This window comes from Notolabrus celidotus, chromosome 9 (genome assembly GCF_009762535.1).
Source record: "Notolabrus celidotus isolate fNotCel1 chromosome 9, fNotCel1.pri, whole genome shotgun sequence".
NCBI lineage: Eukaryota > Metazoa > Chordata > Actinopteri > Labriformes > Labridae > Notolabrus > Notolabrus celidotus.
This window is the reverse complement of record NC_048280.1, coordinates 31,898,046-31,919,609: the sequence shown is the minus strand read 5'-3', so window position 1 is coordinate 31,919,609 and position 21,564 is coordinate 31,898,046. Positions and strand designations below refer to the sequence as shown.

At 38.6% G+C, this 21,564-nt stretch overlaps 1 protein-coding gene across 1 annotated transcript in view; it reads right to left on the bottom strand.

Annotated features, from left to right (window-relative positions):
• Positions 1–723: 723 nt before the first annotated feature.
• Positions 724–21,564, bottom strand: part of slc4a5a (solute carrier family 4 member 5a) — a 31,879-nt gene continuing 11,038 nt past the window's right edge. Inside the window, exons 6-24 of the mRNA XM_034692544.1 lie at positions 21,182–21,237; positions 19,521–19,678; positions 19,348–19,435; positions 17,920–18,074; positions 17,491–17,619; positions 16,228–16,402; positions 14,830–14,963; positions 14,254–14,537; positions 13,669–13,683; positions 13,241–13,434; positions 12,485–12,598; positions 11,414–11,575; positions 11,053–11,231; positions 10,833–10,905; positions 8,757–8,825; positions 8,170–8,343; positions 7,286–7,456; positions 6,968–7,026; positions 724–1,764 (exon numbers count right to left, since the gene is read on the bottom strand). Coding sequence (XP_034548435.1) covers positions 1,599–1,764; positions 6,968–7,026; positions 7,286–7,456; positions 8,170–8,343; positions 8,757–8,825; positions 10,833–10,905; positions 11,053–11,231; positions 11,414–11,575; positions 12,485–12,598; positions 13,241–13,434; positions 13,669–13,683; positions 14,254–14,537; positions 14,830–14,963; positions 16,228–16,402; positions 17,491–17,619; positions 17,920–18,074; positions 19,348–19,435; positions 19,521–19,678; positions 21,182–21,237 — 2,555 coding nt within the window. The 3' untranslated portion in view covers positions 724–1,598. The remainder of the gene's footprint in view (positions 1,765–6,967; positions 7,027–7,285; positions 7,457–8,169; positions 8,344–8,756; positions 8,826–10,832; positions 10,906–11,052; positions 11,232–11,413; positions 11,576–12,484; positions 12,599–13,240; positions 13,435–13,668; positions 13,684–14,253; positions 14,538–14,829; positions 14,964–16,227; positions 16,403–17,490; positions 17,620–17,919; positions 18,075–19,347; positions 19,436–19,520; positions 19,679–21,181; positions 21,238–21,564) is intronic.

Sequence of the window (21,564 nt, the reverse complement as noted above, 5' to 3'; positions counted from 1 at the left end):
CACCTTCAATATATCTAAATAACATAATGAAGTTGTGCATCTGTAGTGTCTCTGATATCGCCTATTGAAATCAACAGCTAGCTGGACAGTTCTTTTACTTACTCATTTGAGGTATTGTATTTGGTAGTGTATTACAATCTTCAAATGTTATAAGCGCTTCAGTTAGAAGCTTAAAATGAATCCTGAAATGAACAGGGAGCCAGTGGAGGGAGGCAAGGATGGACGCAATGTGCCCTAACTTAGGGGTACCAGTTAAAAGTTGAGCAGCAGCATTTTGGACTAACTGTAGCTGTGACAGGGAGGTCTGGTTAACGCCTACATATAGTGCGTTACAGTAGTCCAGATGAGTTGAAATAGAAGCATGTAAAACTTTATAAAAATCATTAAAAGATAAAACTGATTTCGGATTCTGAGATCGGACTACAGAATTGATCTGCTTATCTAATATAAAATCACTGTCCATTATGACACCAAGATTGGTTACTGTGGGTTTCAAGTAAGGTTGCAGGGAGTCCAGGTCCAATATCGGGGCCTCACATGCAGCACTGGATTCAAACACAATCATTTCAGTCTTCTTTTCAGCAGACCCAGATCATTAAAGATGTAATGTGACCACATATTTGTGTTCATTTTTATGAAACATGTTTGGATTTGCCCAGCTAAATTTTCTGTGAGGGTAAATTTGAGGTAAAAAAAAAAAAATCCACGTTCAACAAGACAGGCCACAGTTTTCATTTTAATTTTTAATAACATGTTTTTTCTCTGACAGTTCATGAACATACTTCTTGTGTGCATTTCCTTTTTTTGGTTTTGGTGGAAGTTATTTTTTATTCCATGCAGACAAAGTCAAAGAACATAAATGAACCTGTATGCAACATCAGAACATCAGCACCTTTGGTTGTTTCTTTTTGCTCCAGGTTACTGTGCCGCTGTGAGAGAGAGTTTAAATGTAGGTTAACAGGAAGAGGAGAAATTCTCCCAGACTAGAGGCTCGCTATAGCTTACTCAAACAAACACCAAATCACGAATATGTGAGCACTTAGAGTACATACGCTGGTGGGCATGGCTTTGTACAACCTAATGGTAAATAGGTGCTAAATCAATCACGTTTTTTCTTGTTGTTCTTTGTTACATTTCCAGCCTCTGCGCACACAGGCACGGGTAGTATCATGGTATATTATGTTTTGGCATTGTACATATTTTGAGTTCAATTGGAGGAAATACCAGCACAGTATCAATACAAAGATAGTTTTTATGAAGGTAAATATTTTCACTTAAAAAGATATATTACACGGCACATATTTAGATTTGTACACTCACGTTGTGTCTATTTACATCATTCAAATAAATACATTTAATATTTTTTATACGATTAAAATATAAATATTTCCATAAATGCACAAATTTAAAAGCACATTGCAGCTAAAACTTAAACGTCTCCGGTTCCATTGATTCGATCATTCCCATTTCAACCAGTCTGTTGTCAGCCGTCAGCCGGTGCAACCTTGACATGTATGTGGGTCAGCAGTAGCTGTCTCAAGCAGTTTGCTCCCTCCTAGCTGTGCGTTATTCAGTCAACAAGATGTTGAGGTTCGGCTCTATAGCGTGGTCTCGCTGCTCATGTCCCGAGGGCGGTGGTGGTCGATGTCTGAGTCATAGTCTGACTCCATCTCGATCTTGACCTGGGGCACGGGACAGGCCATCCCTCGGCCCATCGGCACAGCAGGAGACGACGGGCAGGAGATCTTCAGGTGGAGGGTGATGCTAAGGAAGGGCAAGCTCCAGTTACAATACACTCCCACAGGTAGAGACACTGAGGGGTTGAGGGAGGAGAGGCTGGGTAAGGGGGAAGGAGCTCAATCATGGGACATCATCATGGCTTGTTGTTCACAGCAGCAGCTCATTCAGTGATGAGCTCGACAAGAGGGTCTGACATGAGCTGCTGTAGTGTTTCACTGTGGCCACGATGTCTTTAAGTGAACCTTGGGATACTCTGAGGCTGGGAAGGTTTTATGTCATGAACATTAATTACATGTTGTGCAGCCCTTTGCAAATCTTTAGCCCAACAGAAAAAAATGACAGGACAAGGGAGAGCAAAGACTTTAAAACCTTATCTGATAGTATCTCAGTAGTGGAGCAGGAGGTCTAATTATTTCTTATGCCAAATAATCCTGTGTTTGTTTTAACAGCATAAAAAAGATGGCTTAAGAGACTTTTGTTAAGAATCTACCTATACTAAAGCTACAATGAAAAAAAACAGCCTACGATATACATTAATGACTACATTTTATTTTATAGACAAATCCTGCTGCCATACATACTTTATAGCTCACAAATCATGGTACAAATATGAAACAAATTCATGTGAATCAGTAATGAGTTAGATAACCAATTCCTAACCATGCCTCTTTCAAGCAATGCAGAATTGATGTGCAGTTTTAATTTTCAACGCCCTTCCCACCTCCCCCACCCTACCACTGCCCCATAACCCCTCATTAAAAAGCACAGTCAAACAGAGTATATGAACAACCATATCAGCTGCAATTTCAATGCAAGCGTGTTCAGTGCAGGTGAGTGACATTTCAAGAGCAGGTATGAGCATCACAGATGGATCTGCTGAGGAAAATCAGCATATGAAGAAAAAGAAACAACCAAAACAATGATGCTTGTTGCATGTGGATGATGATACAGTTGAATACAAACTGCCTGTTCATAAATCCACTTCATGAACCACATATACATCAGACTAAATATACCACACATCAATTTTTTCATATGTTAGAAGTCCCTGATCAAGGAGCTTAATACGGAGCAGACTAAACATCATGCATTTCAGGTCATCTTTATAGTCACAAACTAACATTAATCAATAAAGAGGAATACGCTGTTTTTGTAAAAAGATGCTTCACTCATATACTGCATGGCAGATAGAGTGCAGGATGATTAACAGTAATAACAAAACAATGATCTGCATTGCCTTAAAGTGCATGGAGAGGAGAGAGATCTGAACATTACCATGAAAAAACTGGTCTGGTATTTTATGTATTCATACAATCAGTGTGCAGGATGAACATGTCCACTCTGAAAACGGAAACTGTGTTCAATTTATACTTATTATTTTGTATTAGTTATTATTAGATTTTTGAAATGATGATTATAATTATTTTAAATGTTATTATTATAATTATTATCATTATTTTTATTGTTAGTAGTAGTAATAGTAGTCAGTGGTAACAGTAGTAGTAGTAGCTGTAGTCTTAATAGTAGTTATAGTAATAGTAGTAGTAGTAGTGGTAGTAATAGTAGTATTAGTAATAGTTTAGTAGTAGTAATAGTAGTCGTAATAATAGTTTAATAGTAGTAGTAATAGTAGTAGTAGTAGTAGTAGTAGTAGTAGTAGTAGTAGTAGAAGTAGTAGTAAGAGTAGTGGAAGTAATATAAGTAATAGTAATAGTATTAATAGAAGTAGTAGTAGTTATAGTAGAAGTTGTTGTGGAAGTAATAATAGTTGTAGCAGTAATATTAGCATAAGAAGTAGTAGTAGTAATAGTAGAAGTGTGGTGTAGTAGTGGAAGTAGTAATTGTAGTAATAGTAGTAGTAGTAGTAGAAGTAGTAGTAGAAGTTGTAGAAGTAGTAGTAGTAGTAGTATTAGTATTAGAAGTAGAAGCATTAGTTATAGTAGTAGTATAAATAGTAATAGTAGTTTTAGTAGTAATAATAATAATTGTAGTTGTAGGGATAGTAGCAGAAGTGTAGTAGTAGATAGGAATACAAGTAGTATTAGAAGTAATAGTAGTACTAATAGTTGAAGTAGTAATAATAGTAGTACTAATATTAGTAAAAGTAATTTGTAGTCACAGTAGTAACAGTAGTAATAGTAATAGTTATAATAGTGTGGTAGTATTAGGAGTCGTAGGGGGGTTGAACTAGTAGTAGTAGTTATAATAGTGTAGTAGTATTAGGAGTAGTAGGGGGGTTGAACTAGTAGTAGTAGTTGTAATAGTCATAGTAGTAGTAGTAGTAGTGGTGGTGATAGCAGCAGTAGTAGTCATAGTAGTAGTAGTAATAGTAGTATTAGTAGTAGTTGTAGGAGTAGTATTAGTAGTAGTTGTAGTAGTAGTAGTAGTAGTAGTAGTATTAGTAGTAGTAGTAGTATTAGTAGTAGTAGTAGTAGTATTATTAGTAGTAGTAGTAGTATTAGTAGTAGTAGTAATAGTAGTATTAGTAGTAGTTGTAGTAGTAGTAGTAGTAGTAGTAGTAGTAGTAGTAGTAGTAGTAATAGTGGTAGTAGTAATAGTAATAGTAATAGTAGTAGTTGTAGTAAAATGATTAGTAGTTTAATAACAGTAGTAGTTGTAATAGTAGCTGTAGTAGTTGTTGTGGTAGTAGTTGTTGTAGTAATAGTAGTAGAAGCCAAAGATGAACTTTTCTGCCATTGCCAGTAATGTGACCCTGTAATTATGCTGACTGGACTATGCCTGCACCTTCATGTGGGCTCTCATAGATAAAGAGTCTACTATAACATTCTATTCCAGAACAAGAGAGACTTAATAATATCTGAAATCAGGTTAGAGAGGTCTACAGATATATAGATATCTGCAACAGCTGAAATAATGTGTTATCATATCAGACACTGGCAAAATTCCAATATCTGGCATCCATATAAAACAGTTTATAACAAGGTTACGAAATAGTTTACTATCATTACCATAAACTAAAATACAGAACACAAATAAGAGTTTTCACTATGACTATAGATCTTACTATGCCATGAAACAATATGGCTAAAAATAGAACTCTGATTCTACTGTCTCCTCTAAAGATGTAAATTGATTGAGATTGTAAATGTCCAATTATAATAGATGCAAGTGATGCTTTTATTATTATGTGCCAGATACCCTGAATTGTACTACTTCACTAACTTTAGTTTATCTGAAACCTGTGTGATCAATTCCAAATTCATCTATCCTATTGAGACTGTCCGGTTCCATATTCTATATGTATGGGGACTGACCCCTGCAGGGCAGCTGACATGATTTTCTTTTCAGGCTCACAACAATGTTGACCATGAACAGGTATTCAAGACCCAGGTGCACATGGATTCACATATTCCACCTGGTAGCAGACATGATTAATTCCCCAAGGGTTGGTACGACTCTTTAAGGGTGGAGTTTGTTGTTTGGCAGAGCAGTGGTAAATGAGTTTGGCTCCAGGGAGACAGCTCACTGCCCTCTGTACTTTTCCATCTCACATGGCATTGATGCCACGGGACACCAGTGGCAGAGAGGCCATTGTATGCCTTTCACCCTGTTAGGTCTCCTCCCAATCCTACTGTAGAGAGTCTGGGTGGAGCTGCAGGTTTGCCAGGGCATTCTGAGTAAAGGCCAGACTGTGGGCCTGAATGTTGCTACCAGCACCTCCTTTGGGGTTAGAGGGCTGGGCAATTCTGCTGGATAAATGAGGCTTCTGTTCCCCTTTGCCGGTGGATCCCCAGTCGCCACCCGGGGAAGTGTCCGATTTCAGCCAGATAGCTTAGTGTTGGTGAGGCCGTCTGAACAGCCTTCATTTCAGGCCTGAATTTCCTCTGCCAGGGCCTGCAATACTTGAGCTCCATCTAGGGCCTAGGCAAATGCAGATTCTGTAGGTGGCTTTTTTGCTCAGGGGCAGAGTGCACCAGCTGGGTGTACGCTTAGGTATAACTTGACACCTAACTTAGGGCTGAAAGTTAGGACTAAATAAAAGTTAAGCCCTGTGGATCAGCTAGAAATAAGCCCTATCTGTGTTACATCCACAGACTGAATAAAACATGGATATCGTCTCAGTGATGTCATCCATTGTTTTTTGAAGCCGAGCTTTGTAGTCTATCATCAACAGAACACATATTGAAAATGCTGGCTCAACCTTACTTTCGGACCACCAGCCTATCAGGGCCATTGGTAAATCTATTTTTAAAAAGCCGGAGGAGAAGAGTAATATACCGTGCCAATCCCCACTTGGTACCTCATGGTATTTCATACAGGGTCGCCGTACATATGAAACATTACAGGGTGAAGAGATAGTCTCAATATGAACACTTGGCTTCCTGTTCAACCAAAGTTCTCCAAGTGAAGAATGTCTCCACCCAGTAACATGCTCTATATCTACGTCAAGACCACCTGTTCCACTCAGTGTTAATCCATGAGTCTGTGCGGGCCACATGGTGTTGTGTCTGTCAATGTCAAATTCCCTGTTGGGGTAAGTCCTCTTGCATATCTAGAGACTTTAACATTTACTTTGAGTACCAGGGTCACAATTTAACTGACAGTTATCAACATACGTGAATCTGTCACAGTAACGACACATGTGATCAGAGGTAAGGCGTAGGCAGGTTTGAATACCTGATTCTGGCTTCTAGATCAATTAGTTGTTTGGCATGAGAGGATTTTGTAGACATCACTTATCATCTGTATGTGAAATGCACCAGTCGGTTAAATACTGGATTACAAACTAGTGACAGTCATCTTGGTTGATTACAAAACATAATCCTTAATGATTGAATCACATTTTTCCTATAGCGGATAAAATGTTTTGTTGATCAAATAAAACTTAAACTGGCATCCACATCAATGTGATCTATTTAACTGTATTTTTAAAGCAATAGTCCCCAGGAAAATCAACTGTAGTTCATATGTTCAAGGCTAACATAAAGTAATTTGGAGCGCTGTGTTTGGACCACATGCTGATGCTGAATTCAAAGTATTTTTTGTTTGTCAAAGCATCACAATAAAAAAATCTAATCCACACAGAACCATCATTTTATCCATGTCTCGCTGTGTGTGTGTTTGTCTCTCACTGTGCATCTGTTTCTGTGTGTGCTAAAGAGCACCCTGTGTGGCAGCAGGCTGGCAGTATGCTCCCCACTGAGTCTGTACAACATCAGGATAGACAAGATCTTTGTAGGGGATGTGCAGTTTGAGGACACAGTACCTGCGATCCAAGTCTGACTCTGAACTTGGTGAGTGGTTTGAGTAGTTGTGGCTCTTGTCCTGCAAGTGAACGCACACACACAAACACACACATGTGAACACAGGCACATAATAACAACACAGATCACAAAGATAAGATGAGATAAGGTAGAGAAAAGATAAGGTGAATTGCACCTCAAAAAGAAAAGACCACATTAATGACTGAATAAAAAGTATGTAAAGTAAACTATGCATACCTCTCAGATTGATGTGAATCATTAAAAACTTTAGTAATGATCAATCAAACCTTCAGGGGGCAGTAGAGGCTCGAGTTTCTCACCTCTTCCTCACTGTCATTTGTTTTTGCCTTCTTCTTCTCCTTCTCCTTCCCCTTCTTTTTATCGTCATCCTTCTTCTTCTCCTTCTCAGGCAGGAGGTCGTCGAGCCAGGCTAAGTCATGCTGGGAAAAGACCATGTCCAGCATCTTTCGGACAACCATCAGGCCCAGGATCTGAAGGGTTTCACACAGAGATAGACTGACAGGCAGGCCTTGTTCCAAAGTCATTTTTCAGAGGCCTAGAAAATATCAACCTCTCCCTGATAACAATGGAGAAATCGGATAATCTTTGCTGCCACCATGTTTAATCTTTAATTCTTTAATTGACATGGGACCTATCATATTGTTCACATTCACTGGAGCAGCTGCAGAGCTTGTTGTCGCTATATGGTGTCTTCATAAGAGAAAGAACATTCAAAATGGCTCTAAATTTGTATGTTTTGAACACAACATGAAGTGTGAGCACACCTTCCCTTCATCACAGAGCTCTTAAATAATGCGTCCTGGGCCCTGGGTCAAACCATAAGAAGTTTTGGGTCCACCATATCAAAGAGCATCCCAAAGCTCTTAATGCTGCTCAGAGGAGAGAGGATCAAGGAGAGAGGGGGGAATTTGGAGTAGCGAGATGAATGCATGAGAGCAGCCTTTATGGAAGTCTTAACTGACAGACAGTCCTCTTATCGAATATTTCTCACTGATTTGACACTCCAGTGACTTCATTGAAACTTAACATCACCAGAGTTGAATAATAAAGAAAAGATCAGCCTGAGAACAGTTATTAAAGAGATTAAACAGTCAGCATGTGTTGAGCTGGAATTAAACCATGTTTGACATAAACGAAATAGAATAATAGATACATACAAACACTCACAAACACTCCAACATACCATTACAGGGAATATGATGGCCAAGAAGGTGGATTTCAGGACCCAGAGGACAGCTAGACATATGATCTGGACAAGTGTGAATAGGTGAACTCTCCTCAGAGGAACATGGCGGAGGTAAGAGAAGTCGGGCTGATGCTTGGATGGCATCATGTACAACTTAATCCTGTCCCAGAACTGTGGATGATGATGTGATGAGGAGGCAAATAAAAGAGAAGGAAAAAAAGTTAAGAACAATGTTTACTCAAAGCTTTTTCCAACACTGAAGGTTTATTATTTATTATTTTAATCCAGAAACCTGGTGATCAAGAAACGTACTGATTCATTCAGAAATCATTCACTGCTTCAATTAACATGTTCAGCCCAGGATGTAGTACCTGGTCTGGGAGCTAGAAACATCTCAAAAACTCTGTGTTTATGTTAGTCAGTCGTCTCTGTCAACTTTAAAGATAACAGGTAACATATCTAACAGATCATTTACAGAGCAGCAGCTTCACACCTATCTTCAAAAAGGTGACACACGAGCCATCACGCTTCAATAACTCAGAACTAGTACAGTCAACAACAGCTATTGTTGGTGCTCAACTTACCTGGATGCCACTGAGGGAGGCTACACCCATATAGAGGAAGACGCCGTACAGGACAGGCATGGGGATATACTACAAGCAGAAGAGCAGAAAACATGGGTTTGATCACTGTTCAAACAATTCAAAACATGGCAAAGCTTTGAATGTAAAGTCAGCTTTTGTCTCATGATTGCATTTCTAAAAGGCTAAAAATGCTGCTCTCAGAAGTAACTGTACAAATGGACAGTTACCAACTCCTCTTCTATAGTTTAACAAGGATGCACATGCCGCTAACCTTGCTAAATACTCTGAAAAGGAGGAATGAGAGCTAACTTGTTACTCTGCATCAAAGTGAAGAACAAGTGTTTGCATTGTGAATTAGCTCTGGTGCATTAAAACGAGTACTGTGGAGACTGCTTTGGAGTTTGCAAAGTAATCTGTGTAGTTCATGCATTCAACACAAGCGGCAACCATGTGTCTAAAAATATGAGTCCAAGTCCAAAAGTGCTAAAAACTGCAACTCAAAAAAGCCGATCTTTACAGCAGAAATAAACATGTTTACAGTCTGGTACAAAAGACGAGTGTACACTGGAAAGCTCATTTCTTGATCGGCACACACTGTATGGGGGGGTTAATTTTTTCCTAACACTGCAATTTCGAAGATATTGAGATTACGAGTCTTACAAGAGGCACAGCTGACTTGATTGACAGACGGGAACTCTGAAGCTATTAGCTAGGAGGCTCAAAGCCCGCCTCCTTATGTCACAATCGCTTGACAGCAGCAATATGGCTCCCGGCGCCGATTGGCCTCAAAACACAGCTTCAGAAACAGATGGGTGACGTCACGGATACTACGCCCATATTTTATACAGTCTATGATTCAATACTGGTGAAACTTGCATGACACAGCTATGTAACACGTGCAGCCTTGTTAAATGATGAAGCAAATTTAGTTTGGCTTACAAGTGTGTTACTTTTGCATTTTCAAGAAATAAGTGAGTTTTATTTTGAAGCATTTGATGAGTTTAGTTGCTCAATATAAACATGAGATTGGCGGTAAGGTGAGGGGTGGAAGCAATAAAAGTTGCCCTGATTTTATTGAAAGATGAACAACACAACAGTTCCCAAAAGTGAAGTCAAAACACATTAATCCCTCCCTGATGTTATGGCTTCAATACAGGTCTTAGCCCACCCCCTTAATGTAAGCAGATGGAGCACAAGTCAAGCTATAAAACCAAACTACTGTTCCCAGTCTGATGATTTATCCTGTTCCTGGAGCTCACCTAGTTCCTGTATGGACTTAGCATTCGCATTAGAGTAAAGGAGATATGGCCTTCGATTCTCTGCTCTAGATATTTGCTGTGTTGTCCGTAAGTGAAACATGTTTTTGTTAGCAGAAGGGGTCAGGCATCAATACTAAAGCTCCACCAGACAATTTGTATGGTGCAGACCCTGGCTGGTAATGGCATTGATATTTTGGATTCACAATTCTACGTAGAGGAAAGGTGGAGACTGGTTGTACATCTATAAATAAAGTCAATGTCATCAAGAGTAAAAAGATTCCTCCTTATAGAAAAAATCATTAATTTATGTTGATAGCGTTTGTACTTTATCGTTCACATTTAGACCTTTATATTCTTTATGATCTTTTATATCCCCTCAGGTTTTTTTCTTCCATTCGCCTCACTACACCACCTGCCTGCTTGACTACGATAGGATCTAGATCCTTCAGCCTTCGCCTCTGGAACTCTCTCCCACCAGACATCCATCACATTGACTCTCTTTTCCATTTTCAAATCCTGTCTCAAAACACATCTTTGTAAACTTTCATTTCCACTTTGATCACAGGAGTCCTTGGCACAACTCTGTATCTTTTCCTATTAATTTGATAAATCCTAGAGTGTTCTGAAAGGCACCTATCAATAACATATATATTGTTATTATTACTATAACTGTATAATGTCACACCATGTCATGGTGGTACAGTCCATGAATTTGATCATAAAGGTGAAGTCTCTGAGGCTAATAACCGCCCTGGTTGCCCTCCATTACAACCCTGATCACAACAAAGCTATAAGTTGTTCATGCTGTGCTTCCTACCTTCAGTACTGGAGCGAGGAAGATGGAAACCCCAGTCAAAGCGAACACCAAGAGGCCTGTCATCCTTTGTTCTCTATGTTTTGAAAATTGATAAAAAATAACATACACTGTAAAATCAATTAAACAAAGCTCCTGTCTATCTCAACAACAGAGTACACTACCTGAGCTAATTTCCTTTTACATTTCTGTTTACTATGTTTTCATTTATTTGTGGACCAACCTGACCCCAAGGAACTGAGGCTGTTCTCCTGGAGCACTCGACTCACTCTCCATCTTCAGTGAGTCTATATGAGCGATGGAGATGACAGTGGCAGCCACATACCAGGGCAGGCCCAAGAAGGAGCAGGCAGCCATTAAGACGCCCACCCAGAAGAGATCAAGATGGTAGCCACAACCTTTCTGCCAGGAGAACCAGAGAGAGTTAACTTTAACAAAACAACATGATCGCATTAGGCTTGGATAATAGTCATGATTGAAAATAAAGATACAAAAAATATGTTTATTTGATGTATTAATTAGATTTTTCATCATTATACATTTTTTTATTCAATGTAAATAGTGTGAAAATGTAGAAAACCTACCTTTAGTTTGTTCTCCTTGCGGTTGACGATGACAGCGCTGATCTGCTGGTCCATGAAGATGAGGATGGTAACAAGTAGAGCTGGGACAAAGCTTGCGACATAAACCCACCATGGGTTCTTACCAAACGGCATCACCAGCCAGCCACGATCTGGCCGAGTTGGCTGTAGTGAAACAAGAAGCCAAATTATTCCATGAATGCCTGATCCCATCGATTTAATGGTATAACACTAACTTTGAAGGGAAAATAAAATCATGAAAATACAATTCAACAGACATTTCACCCGTTTTATCTTTGGATACAGTGAGACAAAAAAAAAAGATACAACTCTAAACATCTCCCCCCTCTGTGTGGTGTTGTGAAAGAAGCAGGGGGGAAACAGCTCATCTTGTATCGCTGTCATGGGGGTTTTACCTGGAAGCTTTGATTACAGAGTAAACTGGGTCTATTGAGCCAAAAAGTCAGAGCTCTCTAAAACCTCACTCGATATTTTGCTATGGGAAGGTCCCCTGATGTTTCACCGTGTTTGTCAGAGGACAGACCAATCAGCTACTCTGCACATGCCAGCCTTTTATAACCAGCCCCTGGCACCCACCCAGGTTTCTCCCTTTCACCTTGGGAAGATCACCAAGCACCTCAGCCATCCTGACTTTGGACAATGGAGGGTGCTCAACAGTGCACTGTCTTAATGTTTTATCTTGTATTTACTTATTTATTAACTATTTATCTTTGTTGTTTATTTATATAAATTTTATTGCAATTGTTATGCATCAGACTCTAAATCTAAATCCATTTCTATTTTATGTTTAGCCATGACATTTTTGATTTTTGAATCGCTGAAGGCACTTTGAATTGCATTTGATTTGTGTGAAAGGTGCTCTATAAATAGAGCTTGATTGATTGATTGATTGATTGATTGATTGATTGATTGATTGATTGATTGATTGATTCTTCCATCTGATTTAATAGATTTAGTTTGTGCTAAATACCTCCTGGCTCCAGGCTCCAGTAAAGAATATAGATCATGTAGCTACTCCAACCTAAATAAAACTACAGTTTGGGAATGACTCACCTTGAATTCTGTTGGGACAATTAACTTTGGAGTCTTCAGTCCTATCAGCATATCAAGCCCAACAAATGTCATGATTGACATGAAGATAGAGAAGTCACTGATGAGTTTCCTCAACTGGTGCCAGATACAGAGACAAAAAGAAAAGAGTCAACAGAGAGAAATAAACAATGTGTTTTTTTGATCAAATAACTAATCAGATTGGACGCCATTGGAGCCCCACTGAGATGGGACTTAAAGGGATATTTCAGGTTTTTGTGGGGTCATATGATTTGTATGTCATAAAGAATTGTATTAGCCACAACCGATGTTGCTCAGCTTGGCCCCTTAAATGAGAAACTGCCCGGAGAAGCAGCACGCTAGGCTAGGCTACAGCTTCCTGCAGATGGGGCTGGGTCCACCACTTAATTAAGCCAATTTTGAGAGGCTCGGACCCAAGCACTCATCTTGGTTTAGGTGTTTGTTCTACTGGGAATCTTTCCAGCACTTCACTTTGCCGATGCAACACAGACATGCTCTTCCGCCTGCATCGCACTGATCAGCTAATCCGATCTATAATGTACATGATAAGGATACATAACTACAAAAGGGGTCAATTTCAAGATGTGGGGTTCCTTTTTGTTGTTGTTGTTGTTGGTGACTACAGTGTGCTTCCCTATAAGGCTTACGTGTGTTTAAAAAAAAGATGTCCTCAGTTTTAATCTGCATTTTTTCAACTTGATCTTGTTAACATTAAAAAAAAAGCGATAATTTGCTCACCTTTGTGGGGAAGTAGCGACTGAACTTGAACTTCTTGAGGGAGACTGTCATGGAGTAGGTGCCGAAGAAGAGGATGAAGGACATGAGAGCCAGATCTGGAACATACTTGCAAGACTTTCCCACAAGAGAGCCTCCATACTTCAGACACTCCTTCTTGCTTAACTGGCTCCAGTCCAGAGCTGTCACATTCAACTAGGTGGGTGGCAGTGTTGGGGAGAAGAGGACGAAGAAGAGTGAAGGGTTTTGAAAAAGATGTAGAGGACAATGTGGACTCAAGCATTGAGAAATTGTTGGCATGAATGTTAAGTTATAGGAGAGTTAGAGAGGAGATGATGACAAACAAAGGAAAGAAAGAGGAAAACCTAGCTACTTCTTGGTTAGCTAGTTACTATGCTCCTCTAGCATTGCTGTCATTGGGTTTTAATATCCCTCCCAATATCTGAAATGTTACTGGCCCTTTAATCATTTGGCTTAAAAGGAATCTGCAACTAAACAGATGCAAAAAAAAGTACTTTTATAAAGTGAATCAAAACAAGCACTTACCCCAGAGACACTAGAGCTGTTATCTGGCATTGGAACTAAACCATTGAAGATCATTGCAGCCACTGTTAATGAATCGGTGAGAGACAGACAGAGACAAGGAGGTAGTGATTGAGCAAATGAAGAGGGAGAGGGTAGAAGAACAAAAGGGAAAGAAAAGAACAGAAATTCAAAACACAATGAGAATCCAGCTTCTGGACTTCGCAAAAAGCACTCTGAAGCCAATGCAGACGGACAATGAAGTACTCACTTGCAAGAGATGGCAGCCAAATTGTTTATGCATGGCGAAAACAAACAAGAGACAAATCAGTTACAGAAATCAAGGTTCAAGAAATAACTGGCAAAGCTGACATTTTCAAAAGGAAGAGACCAATGAATGAACTTTGGGAATCAGGACGAATATCAGTCGTGGTGTGATATCACAACTTCTATTTCTTCAGGTGAATAATCCGCCTTTATTTTCCTGAGTCAAGGGGTGAACTCACTCGGGTCTGGTGCCAGGCATTCGCACTTGTAAGCGGTGATGAAGTCGGGCTTGAAGTCAGTGTTGATTGGATAATATTTGAAGGAGCCCACCATCTTCTTGATGGCGTCAGAGATGAAGATGAAGGAGATGAGGCTGGAGAAGCCCTCCTCAGTAAAGCGTGTCATGTACTTGATGATGTAACTGGCGTCTGTAGCTACGAGGAGAAAACACTGCAAGCAGGAGTGGATGCCGATCCAAAGACGCAGCTCCATGTAATCTATGTCGTTGTTCCTTTGGAATGAGACATCAGAAAAGCAATTCATGTAAAGCACCAACACAAACACCTCCAGTGCACTCAGTCTTCTATCTCACAGTATACATGTGCTAGGAAGGTTATTAGACTCAGACATTGTTGATTGGAAAGGTTTTCATTTCTTTACTTTGAATAAATCTCTTCATTCGTATCAGGGTAGAGCTTATCAAATAATCTTCTCTCTGACATTACAACAGGTGTCTACAATACTCCTCATTAACCCAACAATATTTGTCTACAGCTAGAACATTTGACTCTGGAGAATCTCACTTGCTGAACTCAAACAGGAGCTTTTCAAAGATGAGGATTGGTCCAGTGGAGCTGAGGATGATAAGAGGCTGACCACTGAAGAGACAGAAGACAGTGCCAGCCAGAGCTGTTCCCAGGAAACTCTCCATGACACCCTGAGGGGAAGATTGGACAGTGATGAGGACAGAGAAGGAGGGTTATTATATATGTAGAAAAGAGAGTGAAAAAACAAGAGTTTCTAAGATCAAGATGGTGGGAAGATGGTGGGAAGAGAAAATGAAAAATATCAGCTGTAAAATAGGGGACAGAAGGTTTGTATCTGTCGGTTTCATTGAAACTAGCAAAGCAAACTTCAAATCACAGTAGATAGTGCATAATAGTATTTAACTGAAAAATGAAACATGTTCTGTGTTGCAGTGTAAGGTGCCATCATTTTGGTCCTCAATAAAATACCAGAAAAAATCAAATGATATGGATACCTGTTTTGATATCACAACAACAGTAAGAAATTCCTCATTGTTAGGTTTGTTATTTCATTTTCAACCTCGTAGTAAAAGTAGTGAACATGTAATATGTGTATATAGTAGGTCATGTAAACATATATGACATATGCAGATTATTTAAGTTGTTTTGTGCCTCATTTGCATATTAATTCTTAAGTGTTATATTTGCAAGCTTGTTAGGCTTTGATGAGCATTACTGTGAAATTGTGCATGATTGGTTTGCACATCTAATTTACTGTGCATGTGCTTGATTTGTTTATGAAATATTTTAGTGTTGATTTGCATCTTCATGTATGTAAGTATGTTTAAGGCTCTTGGTTTAAACATTATCGTTTTTGTGTACTTGATTTGCATGTTTAGTTGTAATTATGTGTTTTTAAAATACGCTTGCAATGTTTGTACTCTGTATTTCTTAGACTTCATGTAGTTGTAATAAAATTATATTTTTCTGTGCAATTTTTGATTACTCCCCTTTTAAAATTGTAAAATAAAGCACAATAATGAGTCTTTTTTTTCATTGATATTAATGCAATATTTATTATTATTATTATTATTATTATTATTATTATTATTATTATTATTATTATTAATAATATTATTATTGTTATTATTATTATTATTATTATTATCATCACTATTTATATGACAACAACAACAATAGTAATATTACGACTAATAATGATAATAATTTCTATTTCTAGCACATTTATGCTTAAAGTAAGCTCAAAGTGCATTTTTTACCCTAATAAAATGTATCATGGTTTTATTACAATGTACAACAAACATACTTATTATAATGTCCTTTAGTTCACTAGGATACTTAAATATGTTATTTTTTCCCAAGGGTAACTCGAGAAAGGAGAGGGAAAACACTGCATTGATTATTTTCTTCACTCCCCCTGACTCTCTGATTTACCTGGTAGTTATCAGTAGCATCTCCCAGCAGGCCTCCGAAGGTGATGGCATTGGTGATGCAGCCCAAGTAGATGAAGAGCACGGCAGAGATGGACTGAATGTGGAAACCCTCGTAGAAATCACTCGGTATCCATGGAAGCTTCCTTTTTATGTCCAGGTAGAGACCTCCGCAGAAACTGTCATACACAGAAACACATCCAGGTTACACACGTTTCAAAACTCAATATATTACTTTGTTTACTTCTCTAGGTAAATCATTCTTCTGCAGGTTGGGCCGGGTGAATCTATCAATATAACTTTGCTCAATAATGGAAACATTATTGATCTGATAAATACATGATAGAACAAAATTGACTTTCTGGTGCAGCTATCTTTAGTAAGGGCCTCCTTCTTCCAGCCCTGGGAGGGGGTTCTCCTGTAGAGCTGTTTGGAATCGGTTCATGTCACAGAAAAGACCTTGAAAGTGGAAGTCATAAAAAATGTAGCTCCAGCCAAAGTTCAGTCAGGAAGAATATATTTACTTCAGAGTGGTAGCCAAATCTCCTCTTCTTCCCTTTGCTCCTTTGGAAGCAGTTTGGGGTGAAATCTATTTGCACTCCAATATTTGCCCACTGTGCCACTGTTCACATTTCACATTATGCCAGCCTTTTTTTTTTGCTCTACAGGGGCTGTGATTGAGGAGAAGTTATATGTCAGGTCCAGGTCTTTTTTATTCTAGGGCTCTGAGGGATAAGGTCAGGGATAGAGAGCCCAGGTATACTTCCTCTATTGGTACTTAGTGTTTATTGACTGCTAAATATATTTATGTCCTGATTGCTAGTACCTTGAAAAATGTACTATTTACCATGTGTTTGAATCTTTTTTCTATGAGACTGATTACGATTGTAAACATCTTTTGGTCAAGGTTATCCTTAAGGACCAAAGATTCTTCCTCTGTTTTCTTGTGTTTAAAAATGATGTCCTTGTATGGTCTGTTTGGGTTGTGTTACTGACCCCACCTTTGGATTTGTGACTTTTCACCTGAGGGTTTTATTTTGTAATTGTGAGAATCACTTCTTGTATTCAAGGGGCACGTCCAGCTTTTACCTGCAACCCTGAGGAAGGCTTTGTGCCAACACGCGCCCTTATTAAACAGTTCAAAGGGTAATTTATTGTGCAGACTTTTTTCTGTGCAGTCATGCCCCTTTAAAGCTTTAAATTAGATTGCGATCCTTTTTTTTGCCTTCTTCAGATATCTTGAGGTCCCGTGGCCTTGACTACCCACCGTCCAGTGAATGCCAGCTCCTCTCCAAGCTCATGTTGTACTGGCATCTCCTCGTCCTCAGCGAGGCCTCCTCCTCCTCCAGCCGTACCGTTCATCTGCCCGAGCTCGTTTAAGGAAAACACAGACTTTCTACAGAAAAGAAGGGACACAAAGAGACACTGAAGTTATCAACAAACACACTCATATGTATTTATTGGCTAGTTATTAGAGCTAATTCTGAGGTGCTTCATCCCTGTAATCTTTAACTCTTATGCATAAGACTCTAATCTGAAGGTTACATTCAGAAGCATTATACTTTTAAGTCTTAGTCTGTGACAAAGCAATTTCATTTTGGAGGATGATGAACTTCCTATAACTGTTATAAGAATATTTAAAACAGAATCTCAGAGCATAAAGGGCTCCATAGAGACGGATGGTTAAAACTCCAACCTTTTGTCAGCTGAGGGGACTTTCTTGGGCGGCTCAATGCGGATTTTGGGATCCCATTCTCCGGGTGGAAGCACGATCACCTCATCCAAAAACTCATCTATACCTGCGATGAGGTCCTCTCGATCTCTGGCCTTATATGCTACGTCGCTGAAGAGCTGGAGAGGGGAGAGAGGGACAAGGGGAGAGGATTTAACCAGTTCAATGTGCACTGTGATAAAACTGAATTAGATTTTGTCATCAGGAGACTTTTCAACATTAATTTAACATTCATCTTTGTTCATCTTAATGAATAGGACGATTTAGCAAGCTGATGACCCCAGATGGAATGCAATTAATACTATCAATTCATAATAGGAAATAAATTTTTGTACCAAATGTCACACTTCCTAGGTGATGCTGGGTGTGTGTTTGGCTGGTGAGCAAACTATTTTGTGTACATCTGTGTAATGTTATTTAAATATATCAACATATTGTTTCTTCACTACTTGCATCCACTATCAAAATAGCAACGTTTGGCGTTGTGCTGACCTAGGCAAGAAGCAATACAAAACTAAGACTGCATTCAGGAGCATCGATAGCATGGCATGTTTGACTCACAATCTCGATACAAACCCTGCTCCTAACTGATCACTTTACAAGATTATTGAAACACAATAGCACCTTTAATCATGTGTCCACCAATACAATAATGTCGTTTCCTGAAGCCTTCTGTCAGCACAAGATTACAATTCACATGTAATATTTACTCATAAATCCATCCATATTGGATCTTGTCCATCAGTATTACTGCACATGTGCCACTCTTAACAGAGATGAGAGAGAAGTGAGATATCTCACTGGTGGCAACTTTGACTGTCATTTTGGACTTCTTTTAATTATTTATTTTTATTATTTTGTGTGGTTTCGTGTTTGATTGTTTTCTTTTCGATTGTGGTGTCATTATTTTATGCGGCTTTGCTTGAAGGTTTGTAAAAATAGAATATCTTTATAGTAACAATGGATGAGATATAAATCACAGAGATGCTGAGACATGTACAAAATTATAATAGTACAGATAAGAAATATTAGTTGCAGCAAGCATAAAGAGATCCAGTAGTAAGCCAGATGTTAGCAGAGTACTGCAAGTTTTATCAAGGCTATGTTAAACTGGACATGACTAACTCATAAGACTTCACTCACAAGACAGGAGTTAGAACGTTTAAACACTGTGTGGTGACAGGAGAGTCTTGGCATGTGTCGACACATTGTTGGGTTGAGACAAGTATCTTTTAACCTCGTAGTACCCTCATTTAAAACCTAACTTTCACATCAAAACATATCAAAGGTAAAGAAAAACACACTTAACATTGTAACAAGATAAATCATGTTCTTGTTAATTGATAGCCTTTACCTAAAATGATGCTTCAATCATGTTTAACAGACACTTACATCATCAACCATTAAGGTCGCTATGGCTCGGCCGATCTCGTTGTAGGACTTGGCCTTTCCTTGAGGTCCCAAGAGAATAAACAGGAATCTGTACAGAGATGAGACATACTATAAGTGAGACATGTTCTGAGATGGTGTCTTTGTTGAGTGAGAGTGAAGAAGCAAAGTTTTACCTGGTGGGGACAGGGACTTCTGTCAGACCTCCCAGAGTTGTAGCTTGAGCGAGGCGGACAAAGGCCACAAAGGGTTTGGTAAGGAAATCAACTTCACCGACCAAGACGTTGGATGCTTCTGCGTCTCTCGGGATTTTCTTCATAAACTTATTTTTTAGCTACAGAAAAGAGGAGGAAGAGATGTTGAGTGAGACTGTAATATTTCATTATTACTGTTTAGGGATGTCGAGTACCCATGAAAGACCTAGACTTCGATTATCCCCCACCTCCCTCCTTTTTTTTGCACTATTATTTCTTTACACAAATTTCTTTTCTATGTTCACAGATATGTTTTTACTTTCATTTTTAAAATCTGAAACAATGGCAGTAAATAACCTCCTAAAATAAATGAATACATTATGTAGTCAGTTAAATTGAAATGGAGGTTTTGTTGCTTTCTTGAGTTACTCTTGAATAAAATGCACAAATAAAACAAACACTTGTCGCATTTAATGTTTAGTTTAGTTATTTTTTCCTTTTTCTTTTTTCTTCTTTTTATTTATTCATTTATTAATTTATTAATTAATTAATTTATTCATTAATTTATTAATTTATTTATTAATCTATTTACTTTTTATTCTTATTTATTTATTCTTTTTACTTTTATGGAAACAATACTTAGTTAACAAAACAGTTAAATCATGACAATAATTGCAGCTCTCCATGTGTTGATTTTTTTCAGTATTTGTAGCTGAAATGATCAGATCAACCCTACAAATGTTACTAACAGTATTTTTTTAACCTGCCATAATATTATAGGAGGTCATAATTAAATCTGCACACAGTGTGTTTGCAAAATATAATAATGATGAGCATTAAATTAAAGAAAACAAAACAGCATTTAAAAAAAACCAATATGAAATGTTGGCAGTAAAGTCTCAGATATATCAGTGATATCAAACAAACCTGCTGTGTCTGATTGCATGTAAAGGTGTGGCAGGAAATAGGACAACAGTACAATAACACTCAATAGTGAGGGCCTTGCCGATAACCCACAGTCGAATCTGTGGCTACATGTGAGGGCCAAGCACGCGGACTGGACAATGAAATCCATTTTTCCCTGTGCCAGCTCAATATTGACACAGACAATATGGTACACACACAGAAACACAGAGTATTAAACTATCACTTGTCCGCTGTCACATGTAACCTACTGAGGGACGGTAAATACAATTTGAACATTCAGCCGACCACTTAGAACTAGGGCACTTGGAGCGGGACGGGCCAGTACTTTTCCTAATTGTTGTGCATAAAAATAGAGCTCATAACTCACATCTCACACACACACACACACACACACTCTTTGTTATTATTTGGACATCAATCATCAATGTGAGTAATGTTATATCCTGACCTGTCTTTCAAAGAACAGCAGACTAATCCAAGCAAAAGCAGCATGTCCTTTCATTGGTTAAGCATGTGTCACAGATTTAAAGCTGCATATAGACGAGCTGTGTTTGCATGCCGTCACAGTTCATGACTCATTTCATTGTAGGAACATTTTCATTTAATGTGTCAGTGACATGCACACTCAAGAAACATGTGTTGCTCTAACTAAGCATGTGACTGAACGGTGTTACTGTCTTTAGCTTTAAAATGTGTGAAAGATAGAGAGGAGTCACCTGGTCCGTGCTGGGGGTGTCTGCAATATCATTCATACTTCTACTCTGGGCGTGACCTGGAGTGCAAAACAATGAGAAAGACAGTAAGAGAATATCTTGATTTGATTATATATCAATCAACATTTCAACAGTGAAAAGTTGACATGCAGAAGGTCTTATTTTTGCACTACACCCCTTATCTACAGACAATGCTAAAGTCATTAAGATGGAAATATGAATGCAGAATGAATATGCCAGTGAAACCCACCCTTGCTGGCTAGGAGGCTAAGTAAAAACTTTGAGAATGCATTTTCTACAGTTTCAATAACCTTTTGAAGTCAGAGTTTCAGCAAAGTGCTTTAACTATTCAATGTTCTACTAGTTCCAAAAACATATTTGCTTAG